The sequence below is a fragment of the Nymphaea colorata genome, chromosome 9, assembly GCF_008831285.2.
Source record: "Nymphaea colorata isolate Beijing-Zhang1983 chromosome 9, ASM883128v2, whole genome shotgun sequence".
Classification (NCBI taxonomy): domain Eukaryota; kingdom Viridiplantae; phylum Streptophyta; class Magnoliopsida; order Nymphaeales; family Nymphaeaceae; genus Nymphaea; species Nymphaea colorata.
In genome coordinates, this window is record NC_045146.1 from 20019729 (window position 1) to 20034333 (window position 14605).

The 14605-nt window shown below is 42.8% G+C and overlaps 1 protein-coding gene across 4 annotated transcripts; it reads right to left on the reverse strand.

Annotated features, from left to right (window-relative positions):
- Positions 1-16: 16 nt before the first annotated feature.
- Positions 17-9557, reverse strand: LOC116260150 (LRR receptor-like serine/threonine-protein kinase SIK1). 4 transcript variants are annotated; one of them, XM_031638261.2, is made up of 29 exons: positions 8690-9557; positions 8254-8571; positions 7766-7953; positions 6312-6447; positions 6141-6212; positions 5972-6043; positions 5764-5835; positions 5559-5630; positions 4997-5068; positions 4831-4902; positions 4612-4683; positions 4451-4519; positions 4258-4329; positions 3830-3901; positions 3656-3727; positions 3503-3574; positions 3346-3417; positions 3200-3271; positions 2871-2942; positions 2715-2786; positions 2554-2625; positions 2376-2447; positions 2216-2287; positions 2074-2145; positions 1913-1986; positions 1704-1835; positions 1293-1631; positions 789-1159; positions 17-664 (listed from the first exon to the last, which is right to left on the reverse strand). In XM_031638261.2, the coding sequence occupies exons 3-29, from the start codon at positions 7866-7868 to the stop codon at positions 317-319; spliced, it is 2940 nt and encodes a 979-aa protein (XP_031494121.1). In that variant the 5' UTR covers positions 7869-7953; positions 8254-8571; positions 8690-9557; the 3' UTR covers positions 17-316. The 4 variants fall into 4 exon arrangements, with proteins under 4 accessions (XP_031494121.1, XP_031494122.1, XP_031494119.1 ...); XM_031638262.2 differs by having other exon boundaries at positions 8374-9557; XM_031638259.2 differs by having other exon boundaries at positions 8283-9557.
- Positions 9558-14605: the final 5048 nt, after the last annotated feature.

The window sequence follows — 14605 nt, forward strand, 5'->3', positions numbered from 1 at the left end:
AGCTTACAGTAGTATATAGTGGGATCCACAAACTTTATACATATTTCTTTTCTTGCTTTGATTGTTTGAATACATAAAATCAGCATTCTGTAAAAGGCGGTAGTTACTTTAATTGCTCCTGGATCAGGAAAATTGGGATAAGCCGTTTTGCGGGCCCAATCCATCCAACAATCTTACACCACCATCGGAAGGAGACGCAAAATCGACAATCAAATCAACATCGATACCCCGACAAACAGAAGCGGGAAGCAAGGATTCGGCAGCAACAAAATAAGAGGGTATGCTAGAAGCATTTAAGGCAGTGGGATCCATCCCATCAAAAGGCATTCTTCGAAATGACCTCCCCGAACCTCAAGAACCACTGAGCGTCGGAGCAATTTTCACTGCCGGTTGCTGCAACAGTCTCGTGAAGCTTTTCCTCGGAATATTCATCCATATAACGTTCATAATTCATTGACGAAACTGATTTAGTTGAACTAACAGGCAACAGAGACACCAACACTCTTGCTACTTCATGCATGGCTGGCCTCTCGCATGGATGCCTCCTCGTGCAGAGTAGGGCAAGCTGGAACATCTTCCGAACCAGCCTCATGTCAGTACAGGTCACTGACACCTCTGAGTCAACCGCCTCCATGACGGTATTGTCATCAGCTTTGGAGAGAATCTGACAAAATTGACAGCAAACATACAAATTATTACTAAATGACAAGGCAAGCCCACCATTAGAGGAACAAAAATAGGATAAAAGCACATTGATACGAAAGAGAATAGGCATAGGATGAACCTACCAGCTGATGCAAATTGGACTCGTCATCGACAGCCTTCTTTCCTGTAAGCAACTCCAGAAGAACTATACCAAAGCTGTAGACATCAGATTTCTCGTTAAGCCGAGAAGTCCTTGCATATTCTGGGTCGATGTATCCAATGGTTCCCATAACATACGTCGAAGAATGAGTTTTAGTCGACGAAATGCACTTTGCTATCCCAAAGTCAGAAAGATGGGCTTCAAAGTTCTCGTCTAGTAGGATGTTGGACGTCTTTACATCTCGGTGTATAATTCTTGGGTCGCAATCGTGGTGAAGATAGGCAAGCCCCTGAGCTGCACCAACAGCAATTCGCAGTCTGGTGTCCCAATCCAATTTGACCTTTCTGGATGGCCCTAAATCACCACAAACAGGGAGAGAAAATTGTCAACAAATTCATAATGCCTTTCGCCATCAATCAAGATTCAAAATCGAATTTAATAAGACTGAGAATGGTACTTAAACATGAAAGTATCAACTGTGCCTTACCATGGAGAAGATCCCATAAGGACCCATTTTCCATGTAATCGTAGAACAAAAGGTTACCATGAGGTGTGAGTGAATAACCATGCAAGCAGACAAGGTTCCTGTGCTTGATGCTCCCAATAGTTGCCAATTCATTTTCAAACTCTCGAAGATTATGTGGATACCGACTGTAGAGTCTCTTGATGGCAATAGGCTTTGAGTTCTTAAGGATGCACTTGTATACAGTACTGGTGGCACCATACCCAATAATGTACTTCTCATTCAAATTCTCAGTGATCCTCATGATATCCTCGTAAGTATGAATTGCCATGTTCATGTGTAATATGACCAGCTTGGGAGGACCTACAAGCAAACTGCCAGTTAAAGAGATTGAGGTCGAAACAATGCATAGACAACATAGAATATGCATGATACCTTGAACAGCAGTGTCAGATCCTTTGGCAAATTGCTGTGGCTGCTTGGATCTGTAAATGGCTACGACAACCATAGATAGCAACGTGATGCAGCCCAAGGTTATACAAACGACAGCAGCTCTTGAAATTATGGCTGATAGAAACAAGCTTAGCTTAGGAACTGTGATGAAACCAGACAAAAAATAACACTAGTACGACTACAAATTTTACCTTTCGATGGTTGACCATAAAATCCACAGCCTGCACCTAACCAGCTTCCGCAAAGAAAGGGATTCCCCAGGAAGCTGGAATAAGAGTACAGGATACTAATTACTAAGTTTATACGGTCAAAGCATCAGACAAACAGAAAAGCGCATGTACCATGAGAATACCTTTCTGGAGGAAATCTTGAAAAATTTTTAGCCAGTGGAACCATTCCAGAGAGGTTATTATATGAAACATTTCTGCACCAAATTTGCAACAAATGACATTAGAAGAGCCACAAAAGCAAGAAATTCAAATGGAAATACTCACAGATTTACAAGGCTGAAGCAGTTTGTTATTTGTGGTGGTATTTCTCCTTGAAAACTGTTGTTGCTCAAGATCCTGAGAAAGCAAGAGACAGTGATAGAGAAAAAGAATCTTTTGAAACAGAAAATCGAGTATTGAACAGATGAAGTGCAAATGCTCTTACAAGGAAGCTATATTCTGCAACTGACCAATTTCAGAGGGGATTACACCTTCCAGATTGTTCTTGGAAAGATCACTATAAAATTTGGAATTTTCAGTTAGATAATGTCCAAGACACCCTTCAATGTTAAAACAACAAATAAATTAACGAAAAACAGTGTGAGAACAAATATATAACTTACACAACTTGAACACTTCTAAGATTCCCAAATTCTGGTGGGATGGGTCCACGGAGATGGTTCTTGCTCAAGTTTCTGCAGCACAACGACGATCAACCAAGTGAGGAAGGACAATAAAAGATAAGAACCCATAATAGAAAAATCAGTAGCAAAATGTACGTAACAGTTGCAGGAGATGCTCAAGTCCACCAATTGAAGCTGGTATTTTTCCAGAAAACTCGTTATCAGACAGATCTCTGAGCACAAAACACATTCAATAGGCTAGATTAAGGAATAAATAGAATCAAAGATAACAAATACCAAAAAAAAAAATTACATACAGCGTATCCAGATTGATAATGCGCCCCAATTGGACTGGAATTCTACCACTGAACTTATTGGACGATAAATTCCTGGACACAACAAAATACATCCACAAAGGATATGGCCAATTATAAACCGGTAAAGTTTAATGTCACCAACAATATATATAAGATGCTAACTACAGGAAAGGATATCTCAATAGCCTAGTAAAAGGGGAATAGTCAAAATAATACTGGCAACAGAGCACATAAGAACGAAATCCAGGACCCAGACTGACATCAACAACCAGTGCACAAAGAATTGTTCAATTAAAACAGACAAACTAGGAATATAAGCAGGTTCTTACAAGTAAGTAAGGCTTCCAAGCTTTTCAAACTTGAGTGGGATGGATTGATTCAAAGAATTGCCGTGCACATTACTGAAACAGCAGTTTGATATGATTTAAACTTAAATGAGATAAAACCATGGGAAGGTTAGAAAAAGAAAACTCACAACTGATTAAGAGCAGTGCAGGAGCTGATGTTCTCAGGAATAGGACCTTCAAGATTGTTGTTTGCTAAGTTTCTAAGAGCAGTAAGCAACAAAGAAGAGAAATCAGGAACCAATTAACAGCTACCTGCATCCACTTTTAATGATCAAGCACACTTACAATTCAAAAAGATCTACCAGCTTTCCAAGTTCAGAAGGAATGCTACCAACAAGCTGATTATTATTGAGTTGCCTGAAAAAGGCATCAACAGACATTTTGACTAGTATGAACCACTAAAATCAACATTTTATTCAATAGACAAACAGCCCTTACAGATAGCTGAGCTTCGTCATGTTACCAAATTCTGGAGGTATGGGTCCAGTAAGCTTATTACTATGCAGATACCTGTGGGACATTAGCTGTTGACATTACTTGACCAAAACGGAAAAACCATGTAAAAAAGTGCAATGGACGGAAATGCCCACTAAGATGTCAAAGCTAGCTTACAGTTTCCCCGTATAAGAAAGGTTCCCCAGAATGGGGGGTAACGGACCAACAAGCTCATTTTCACTTAGATCCCTGAATAGTAAAAAATCTTTAACAGATTAACTCACATGAAATACAAACCTTGCAAACAGATAAATATCATCCAGCATGATCAAAACATACAAACAAACAACAACACAAATTCCAGTAACATGTTAAATGTCGGACTTAAAACAAAATTATTACAAATTGATTCCAGATGAATAATGATGTTGATCATCTACATGACCTTGGATGTGGATGCAAATGAAGAGGGTGGAGCCAAACTAGTCTAAGTAGTATTCCTCTTTCCCCAAATATAAGGATCAAAGTAAACATTGGAATAAATATCGTTATGAAAATAACACGTCCTAGAAGATTTCCCTTCTATAATGAGTAAAATTTCTTACAGGACAGCAAGAGCCTGCATCAAGCCAATTACTTCTGGAATCTTTCCAGACAGCTTGTTCCCTTGAAGGGACCTGCAAAAGAGAAAGGTTCCAGTATAAACATAAACAATCAAGAATCACAAGCAAGAAGCAACCAATCAACATTAATCTTAAATTGGCACTTAAAAAATTGTAAAATTCCAAAGACACATACAGTGTGGCAACTTGCAGAAAGCCAATATTGTAAGGAATTTCTCCCGAAATTTGGTTGTAAGAAATATCCCTGGTCATACAGTTAAAAGATTAAATCACTTAAAATGAGCACAAAGTTGGTGTAAACTGTAAAGGAAAGACAAACGACTAAAGTCTACGTACAGAATTTCAAAACTTGTACAATTTCCAATATTTTCAGGAATGGTCCCCGTTAAGTTATTCCCTCTGACATCACTGTGTGGAGTAAGGTAACCCATTTAAATGATAGACATTAGCACAAAAAATACATCCCAAATAAATATGAAGGTCTCGAATAACCCCAAAAAAAAGTCTTGAATAACCCAAAAAGAGTTACTATTAAACCAAATGATGACTACGTACAAGTACCAAAGTCCAGTTAATTGGCACATGTCAGGAGAAAGTGTCCCAGTCAAAGCATTTCCTCTCAATCCTCTGGGGAAAGAGAAAGGGGCAATGAAAAGTAAGCACAATTAGATATCAATCAACAGCAAAATAAGAAAAGAAGAAAATTATAGATGGTCCTTACAAGTACTGCAATACTTCATTCCAATACAAGAGCCTTGGTATTTCACCAGTCAGCTGATTCTGAGCAAGATCCCTTTTGAAAAATGCATAATGTAGAATAGGCAGCATTTTTATTAAAACTTGCAGGATGAAAAAAGATCTAGCCTCTAGGACTCAAACAGTTACAAGCGATAACAATCTAAAGGCAGTAGCAAGGACACTGCGAAATTCACTCAGTGGGAATGAAGATTTAAAACAATCTGTATGAAGCATTCCCACAGCACTGAATGAAAACACTCAACAAATTGTGGACACCAATATCGAACTGATAACATTCCTTAAGTATTTCTTCAAAACGTATCAGTTAGTATTTTTGCAAATCATTCAGTTCAAACAGGGAACACCAGCACTTTAGAAATCATGCAAGCCGCTCAAGATCATAATAGGCCATCAACACTGCATTGTCTTTCTAGCATCCAGAAAAAGAAATCTAGGAATACCATGTTATGCAGGGCCACTAAACAATTACAATTCCTCACACAATGGAAACTTGATCACTAGAAAAGTCTGTTCTACAAACTTACAGGACTTTAAGATTCGGAATCTGAGACAAGGTTGATGGGATTGGACCACTGAGTTGGTTATACTTCAAGATTCTGAAGATGACATAAGCAACAGCTAATAAGATGTTCACAGCAGAAGAAAGATAACATTTAAGCACAACAGCATAGGAAGAATCCCACCATGGAAGATCTCATGTGAAGAAAACAAAGAAAAGAAGCAACTCACAGTTCCTCTAGCTGCTTCAGCTTCGATATGGAGAAGGGAATATCTCCATACAAAGAATTAGCTGATAGGTCCCTGAATTAACAAATGAACAACATGCAGTTCAGTTACAAGAAACGAAAGCAACCCGCAAAGTAAAAGGTCAAGGATGGAAGCAACAAAATCCACAGCAGCAAAGGAATTTGACCAGCAATTGTCATGAAAAGCTTACAGGTACTTCAAGGAAACACAGTTGCCAATCTCATCAGGTATCTGCCCACTAAGGTGGTTGCCCTTGAAATCTCTGCAGCACCCCAAAGACAACACAACATCAGCATTATGTACCAGAGGAAGAAATAGTGAACATGAATCATGGAAAAAAACAAGGTAGCCATATTCACATGTATTCCAAATATTTCAGGTCACCAATGGCAGGGGAAATTTCACCAACTATATTCAAATTTGATAGGTTCCTGCAGCAAACCACCATAATGCACACCACATCAACAAACCCAGGAAAGGAAGATAATCAAGTATGAACTTGAAACAGCAGAAGAGGTAGCTAGACATACAGGGTAACCACATTGAAAGTCGCATTATTGCAATAGACTCCATGCCATGAACAGTGATCTCCGTTAGCATTATTCCAGTCCGGCAGAACATCAATAGAATTGCTGAAACATGCCTTGAGAGATTCCAACGCATTCACTGCTTTACATTTAGGCAGAACAAATAGTTAATACTAAAACAAGCCTTTCTCACACCAACTGCCTAAAATCAAGAAACATGAAAGTGAATGGTAAATAACAGGTTCACCTAAATGACAAGTTTCCTTTCCTTTTCACACAAAAATTGAAAAAGAATCACTAAAAATTAGCAAGAATTTTGTGATAAAATAAGCTACGTAGTGCGTCCATTAATGATTAACCATTAGATCAAAATGGTTTGACAATTTTAACCATTTGAAGCAAATGTATTGAGTGCCAGAAAAAAACTGCAACTAGGTTCCGCTCCTTTAACAGCCAGACATGAATATTTCTCAAGGAAGAAAGAAAGTGATGACAGAGATACCGAGAGAGGGCTACCAGAAAAAGCAAGTCCCTCCAAGTTCCTTTACGAGTCAAACACCCAGTCGGTACAAAGAGAAGAAAAAGGAAATAGATTAAAATGCACCAGCTAGAAAAGTTATATTACACTCCACCTCTCGATTCAAAATCGTCAGTTTGACACATTATGGTTTCGGCCACTTTCCTTTTATATAAGATATTCGAAAAGAGCCATAGAGTGTTCTGCACACAAGGTATGAACAGTTTCACATCTTACACATTCACGGCGAGTTTAAATATAAACTGGACACAACTCCTTTCTGAGAAACGCGAGTCCATTCTCGACTTTCCGCTAGCGGTTCCATGGCCTATTTCCGGAAACTGTGGCTTCAAGTCAAGGGGATGACGTAACTACGGACAGAGAGGAAACGACCTGGAACCTAAACCTCCTCCCCTTCTAATGCGCTTCACAAAGCAGACGAGAAGGAAAGATAAGAATATCTGACTTTGTCACTCTTTTCCATTCCAGCTTGTCTGCTTTTGTAAAGAGGAGCGCCTAAAAGTCGAACCAAGACAAGGTCTCCGTTGCGTAAACTCACGCGAAGGACGGCCTCGATACGACAGCAATTTTCAGAGCTAAGTGTCTCAGTTTTTTCAAGAATCGTGTCTTCTACGTCCAAAAATAATGTCAAGCTCCAAAAACTGAAAATCACACAAGCAAGAAGGATCGACCTAACAGAGAGCAAATTCTTAGCATTTTGAAAACGACATCCCACAAACTTACAGGTCAGATTTTAGGTCCAGTTGTTGCACGCTCTGCAATGATAACTCGCAAGGGAGGTTCTCTCAAGTATGAGGAAAAAAAATTGGCAATGGTCGCTAAAGCTCGATCTTGGAAGAGAATACCACAATCAAAGCCAAAAAGAGTTAAAGAGAAAAACAAAAGAGGCCCACAGAATGAAACTTGAGCACTGGCTTACCTTCCTCAGCATTAGCTGAAGCATCGAGGGTAACAGCAGATGAAAGCACCAGAATCAAAGCTAGCAACATAAACTTGTCCAATCCTGAAGAAACCTTCTCCATCAGGCGTCAGCAGTTATTTCGTCACGTGAGAAAGGAACCCGAAGCAGAGAAGTGAGCTGTGCTTCAGTTGAATCACTAACGGCTCCTGCACAGTAGAAAATGGAGATCAACTCAACGAACGAGCAGAAATACGAGAGAGAGAGAGAGAGTTACAAATGGTAAGTTATTTACAAATGTAGAGAGGCCTAAGACACGACCATCACGGGGGAAGGTAGAGAGAGAGAGATGGTGCAAGACCGAAGAAAAACGAGTGTCATGCGGGACGAAGAGGTCAGGGAAATGTATGATAAAAGAAGCAGAAAGTAATCTAGCAGAGGAGCCGTAGGGACGGGGAAGGAGGAGAAGGAAGAGATGAGGGAGCGGGAAGAGTGAACAGAGGACCAACTGTTGGCTTGACTGCTGTTGCCTTCAAACCTGTTCACTTGGCGCGTGATCTCTCTATCTCACTCTTTCTCTCGCCCTCTCCCCCTCCCGGTCCTGCGAAGATGGTGTCAATAGCACGCACCTCCCTCCTCCCGTTCCTCACTCCGACGTCGTCCTCGTCACCACCACCATGCCCTGCTTCGTCGTACGGTATGGAACAAGGGACCACCACCCACAGGCAACCGGAAGGGCCTCCACGACCATGAATGAGAATGAGCCCTCCTCTCCTCTCCGCCTCCCTCGGCAGTCGGCCCCTCCTTCCCTCAATATAATAAGATATCTACGGAAAGCCACGAACAGACGGGAAGCCATTGATTAAAATATTCATTGCACAGATTCGAGAGAGAAGCCGCAGTAGCAGCAGCAAAACATAAAGGAGGAGGAAGAATTCAAGTTACATGGAGGATCAAAAAAGAAAGGCTATGTGTGGGCCCATCACGGGAAAAGGCTGCATGCCCCCCCTCTCCGCCTCTATCCATACGATGGTTTTATGAGGTGGCGCTGTCACTCCTCCTTGAAGGTCGTGATCCTGCTCTGCCGTGAATCAGTGCAAGTATGACCAAACTGCCCCCAAACCTTGGTTCGCAATCTCGTTTGCTTTCGGACTCGAGGCGAAGATGTTATGGTCATTTTCTGTCGCGGCAAGGAAGAGGCCGGGGGAGATGAGGGTGGTTGGTATCGGTCCTTGACCATCGGATCCGAGGAAATATTTTCGCAATGAGTGCTGGCGGTCCGGCGCAGCTGACCACCTCTGGCTCCCAACTCTCCTTTTTCAGGCAGGGGAAGCAGCGATGCGTGGTCGCCGAGGGTATCCCTGAGAGCGACGCGTGGCTGCTTTGAGGTGACATTTGAGGCAGACCCATGACCGCTCTCGTCTCGCCACCAAAAGCGAAAGGTCCTCCACATCCACGCACGCTCCGTCGGATGTCCGACCATCACCGCCACCGGCAGAGCAGAGGAAAGAGGGTGCGGGCGTCTCGTCAGTCACTGCCGGCGCCGCCCGGAAAGCAACGCGAGGGTGGCGTGAATGTTCTTGTCCGGATTCGGGTTGGCAGAGACGGTGGGCCCCCCTTCTCTTTGGATGTGGGCCCTAGCGCCGTCTGCTACCCGGGGGAGGAGCAGGGGGCCGTCGCCGTGGTGCCATTACTGTGGTGAAAAGGAGAGAACTGGGCACTGCGAGCGGTCTTGACTTTGAGGGTCTGGCTACTTGCAAAATCACAACAAACTCTCCTGCTCTACTCCCCAGCGCCCGTTCCAACTAATGTTTGATCCTGCCTTTCAAGTTTCACATCCCCTAGCTCTAGCTGAGCTGGTGGAAAATATGTGAACCTCGAAGAGACGGGTTACGACTTACGAGGCTTCCCTCCATCTTCCTCCTCCTCTTCCGCAAACAACGTTGCCACCCTTTCAATTCATGGAGTGCTCTATTATTATTTATGAAGTATTTTTCAACCGCTGTTCTGCTAGAAGCGTAGAGGGGAATAATGAAAGGGCCCCAGACAATGAAAGAAAACTATGATTGGGCAGTTTGTAATGCCAAAAGAAGTGAAGGAAAGGGGTTGTCTTGATCTCTTCCTTTCCTCTCCGTCCTCCAACGGAAAAACCCTGTTAGCCACACCTTCACTACCGCTCCCTCCCTCTGCACGCCTCCTCCCCAAGCACATCACATCGATGTTTGTAACCTAACGCTTAACTTAACAAACGAGATGGATCATATTTGTCTTTCTAAAGCTTCAGGGGTATGTTTATAGGTAGGATGTTTTTTTAAAAAATTTTAGGGAAGTCTTTCCAAAACAGCGAAACAACTTCTTTTTTTCTCTCTCAAAACAGTTTTTTTTTTTTTTTTTGGATGACATGGAAACCAAGTTTTCTAAAAAAAAAAAAAGGATATTTTAAGAAAACCTATTTTTTTAAAACCATTTATAACCTTGTCATCTTAGGTTATTCAAACAAAAAAAACAAAAAACGAGGTTTAGATGTGTCATCCAAAACTCAACACAATTTTTACAAAATGAATAAAGAATAATGTTTCACGAAAACCAACTGTTTTAAAACAGCTTTTTTTCCGATGGTGTCATCAAAACATGGTTTGTGTGTATCTGAACGACAAGACAAAAACTATATATTTTTTAGTAACATGGGACCATGTTATTCACTCGGTTTGGAAACGTAATTTTAGATACTGTATTTAAGTAGGAAACTTTACATGTGAAGGATTGAATTATAGTTTTAAAAGGTTGACAAAAGCAGAAATATCAATATTCAAAATTTTTATATAAAATAAGTGAAATTTTCTAAAACTTAGATATAAATTAAAAAAGAAATTGAGAAGGGACGAGGCCCCTACGCCCCCCCCCCCATTATATTTATATGTTTCGAATCCTATCAATATTTAAACTGTAGATAAAACTTACATGATTCCTTATCCACAACAAGCGCTTGGATCAATTACACAGCAGGGTTTAGGCCAATGGCGTATGCTTGGTTTTACTTTGAAGTTCAACGTGAACCTTGTATTAACATGCACTTTTGAATTAGAGGTGACCAACATTTCACATCCCTCAAAAACAAAAAAGTTGGTCGGCCCATCGACGACCAAAGTTGGAGTTGGTCATATCTTACGACTGCCAAGTTGGAGACGGGGACGAATCATCCGCCTAGGGAAGCAAAGGGGAAAGATGGAAAAGGAATAAGGGGAATGGGCTTCTTCGTATCATAGGGCATGGAAAAAAGTCGAATGCATCATCGCATACCTTTGCCCATTTCAATGCGCTACCCAAATTGGCTAGATTCAGCTCCCATTCCACGACTTTGTTGTTTTCATTTTTCATTTTTTTTTGTAATAAACCGATTCAGCTAGACCGTAGGGATATCGACGACCTCGTTGTAATATATATATATGTATAAAAGAAATGATTGCATGCTTTTGCATGTAAAGAAAAGGGCAAGGCGATATTGTTAATTTTTAATGAATGAAAGGGGTGATGGCAGTCTATGATTAATTAATATCAGATGACTCCAAAAAGCCGACCCCCAACAACAACAAAGAAAGAGAGTGACGCAAGAAAGGCACGGGTTTCAAGGCAGAACAAAACAGGGAGGGAGAGGGAGAGGGAGTCGGGTGTAGACGATTGGAAACTTGTTGCTTGGGCATGCAACAACTACTGCAAAAGAAAGAAATACACACCCTTTTTCCCTTGCATTGGCGATAAAATAAAACAAAAGAAGCGGGCTGTTCCCCTGTGTCTGGGAGTCTGTACAGTCCTTTGCTTTGTTTTGCATTGTACTTCCTTTGCTTATGTTGAGTCATTTGCTTATGCATGTTTACTTGTAAGGGAGTACCCTCCCACCGGTCTAAGTGTCAAGTATTGGGATTTCTTGTTTTGGATGGTCGGCATGGGAATCCTGTAAGCGGCCTCGGCCATCCTACATAAGTAAAGTCGAGATCATTCTCCTTACTTATCTTTCTCGTGATGTACTAATTCTTCAAGCGAATACATTGCGAGATTTCTTTATTCACAAACATTCTTTATACACTTATTTTCCTCAAACTACTTTTGCGCCCTGTTCGGTGGTTTGAAGGCTTGCGGCAATCAGGTTCTTGCCGCGCCGCACGGGCCGAAGTTGTCAGCCCGTGACAACTGGTATCAGAGCCCAGGTTCAGCAATTTGGGGAAGCGGTTGGATAGTCGGTGTAGAACTACACGCCGACGATCGTTGATCGAAAGAGACCTCCGACGATCGTTGATCGAAGAGGAGGAAGCCCTGGCGACTCAATACAATCTGCGAAGTGCCAAGGGCAAGGGAGTAGCCCATTCTGACGAGATGGGTACATCCCAGGGTCAGGAAGACCTGACCGAGATGGTGAACAAGCTGGCTACCGACGTAACTGCTCATGAAGAAGCGTTGGGTAATGCAGCTGGCTACCGACGTAACTGCTCATGAAGAAGCGTTGGGTAATGCAGCTGAGTCCTTCGGGGAAATGAAGGACGAGATGAAGGTACTGCGGGAACAAATGGCCGACCTACTGGCCATGAATCGGGCACTGACAGACACAGTGACCACGTTACAGGCTGAAGTCAAGGAACTTCAGGTCAAGAACCGCACACTACAGCGACAAATCTCTGTAGGTGGAGGTAACGATCGGCCAGCGAAGGTCGACGTTCAGAGACCAGCTAAATACAATGGAACTCGGGATAGTCGAGTTATCGACAACTTTTTATTCCAAGTGGAATATTACCTGGACTTGCAAGGCATTATGGGGGACGACCTTCAAGTCAAGACTGCGGCTATGTTGCTAGAGGGCGATGCTGTGGCATGGTGGAGAAGGAAAAAGCTCGACATTCAAAAGGGGATCTGCACAATAGACACTTTCGATGATTTTCAACGAGAGTTAAGAACTTACTTCATGCCCCCGAATGCGACACGCCATGCCTATCGGATGGTTGGTGAATTAAAACATACCGGATCCTTGCGAGATTACGTGAGGGCTTATCAAAGGCTGATGTTAGATGTGCCAGATATGCAAGAACAAGATAAATTGAACTGGTTTATTTTGGGACTGCAGTCATGGGCGCAATCCGAAGTGGAAAGGAGTAATCCAGAGACCTTGGAGGACGCTTATGTAGTAGCAGAACGTTTGGCTGATACTCAGCGCAAGAGCTACACTAACGCCTTCAAGCCGTCGAGGAAGCCTGACCATGGAGGAAAGAAAGATGATCGAAGGGAACGGAAAGATGAACCATCAACTCAGCGCCAAGTCGAAAGAAGAACTTTCTTTCACAGAAACGACAACTCTCAGAATAGAGTGTTGAAATGTTGGTTTTGCGATGGTAATCACTTAGGAAGGCAATGTCCAAAGCGTGTAAATAGGGACAATCAGGCAAGCTCTTCAAGGCAATCTGCTAATGCGGCACAAGGTGAAGAAGGGGAAGGACCAAAGATGGGTGCACTTCAACTTCTGAACACCATAAAAAGGGAGGAAAAAGTGAAGGTGACAGCGACACCTTCTAACGAGCTCATGTACTTGGAAATCCTGGTAAATGGAAGGCCTACCTTGGCTATGGTAGACACGGGAGCCACGCATAACTTCGTCTCAGTTGAGGAGGCGAGGAGACTGGGCCTAACCCTTGAGAGGGGAGAGTTACGCATGAAGGCGGTGAACTCAGAGGCCAAACCCATCCACGGAGTGGCCCGGGATGCGGTTGTGAAGATTGAGAGTTGGTTAGGAAGGGCCAACTTCTCGGTGGTCCCGATGGATGATTTCCGGATGATCTTAGGCATGGAGCTCCTCAGTACAACGAAAATGGTACCAATGCCGCACCTACGCAGTATCAGTATCATGGATGAAAAGTCCCCTTGTATGGTTCCAGTAACATCGATAAAGAGGGATAAGGGCAAAGCCGCAATGATATCTGCCCTTCAGTTGAAGAAAGGCCTCAAGCACGGCGAAGACACGTACTTGGTGGCAATCAGGGAAGTAACTAATGACTCCCCTGGTTTGGTCCCAGAGGCGCTTGCGCCTGTCTTAGCGGAATTCGCAGGAACAATGCCTGTGGAGCTCCCTAGACAGCTGCCACCTCGACGCGAGGTGGATCATGCCATCGAACTCATCCCTGGTGCCAAACCCCCGACAATGGCACCATATCGAATGGCCCCTGCAGAATTAAGAGAACTCTGGCGACAGTTGGATGAGATGCTAGCTGGAGGTATAATCAGACCCTCCAAAGCTCCTTTCGGTGCACCAGTGTTATTCCAAGCGAAGCATGATGGCTCCAAAAGGCTATGTGTGGATTATCGAGCGTTGAACAAGGTAACGGTGAAGAACAAGTACCCTTTACCTTTGATTGCAGATCTGTTTGATCAACTGGGCAAAGCTCAAGTGTTTTCCAAGTTAGACCTCAGATCAGGATATTGGCAAGTTCGGATTGTTGATGGCGACGAGCCAAAGACCACTTGCGTCACTCGTTACGGTGCCTTTGAATTCTTGGTAATGCCGTTCGGGTTGACGAATGCCCCAGCCACTTTTTCGACTCTAATGAATAAGATATTCTATCCGTACTTAGATAAGTTCGTGGTAGTCTATCTTGATGACATTGTAGTGTATAGCAAATCCATGAGGGAACATGTGGAACACTTGCGGACAGTGTTCAAGGTATTGGAGGAAAACGAACTCTATGTGAAGCGCGAGAAGTGCCTATTCGGCCAACCGGAAATCAGTTTTCTCGGTCACATTGTGGGAAAAAGTCAGCTGCGAATGGACACCGAAAAGGTGAGGGCAATTCAAGACTGGAAACCGCCAACTAATGTACCAGA

Coding starts and splice junctions, on each gene's coding strand:
- LOC116260150 (XM_031638261.2), bottom strand. CDS start 7,868: ATGGAGAAGGTTTCTTCAGGATTGGACAAGTTTATGTTGCTAGCTTTG. Junction 2,448..2,553: donor CTTAGAAGTGTTCAAGTTGT/GTAAGTTATATA, acceptor CAAATTTTATAG/TGATCTTTCCAAGAACAATC. Junction 665..788: donor AGTCCAATTTGCATCAGCTG/GTAGGTTCATCC, acceptor CAATTTTGTCAG/ATTCTCTCCAAAGCTGATGA.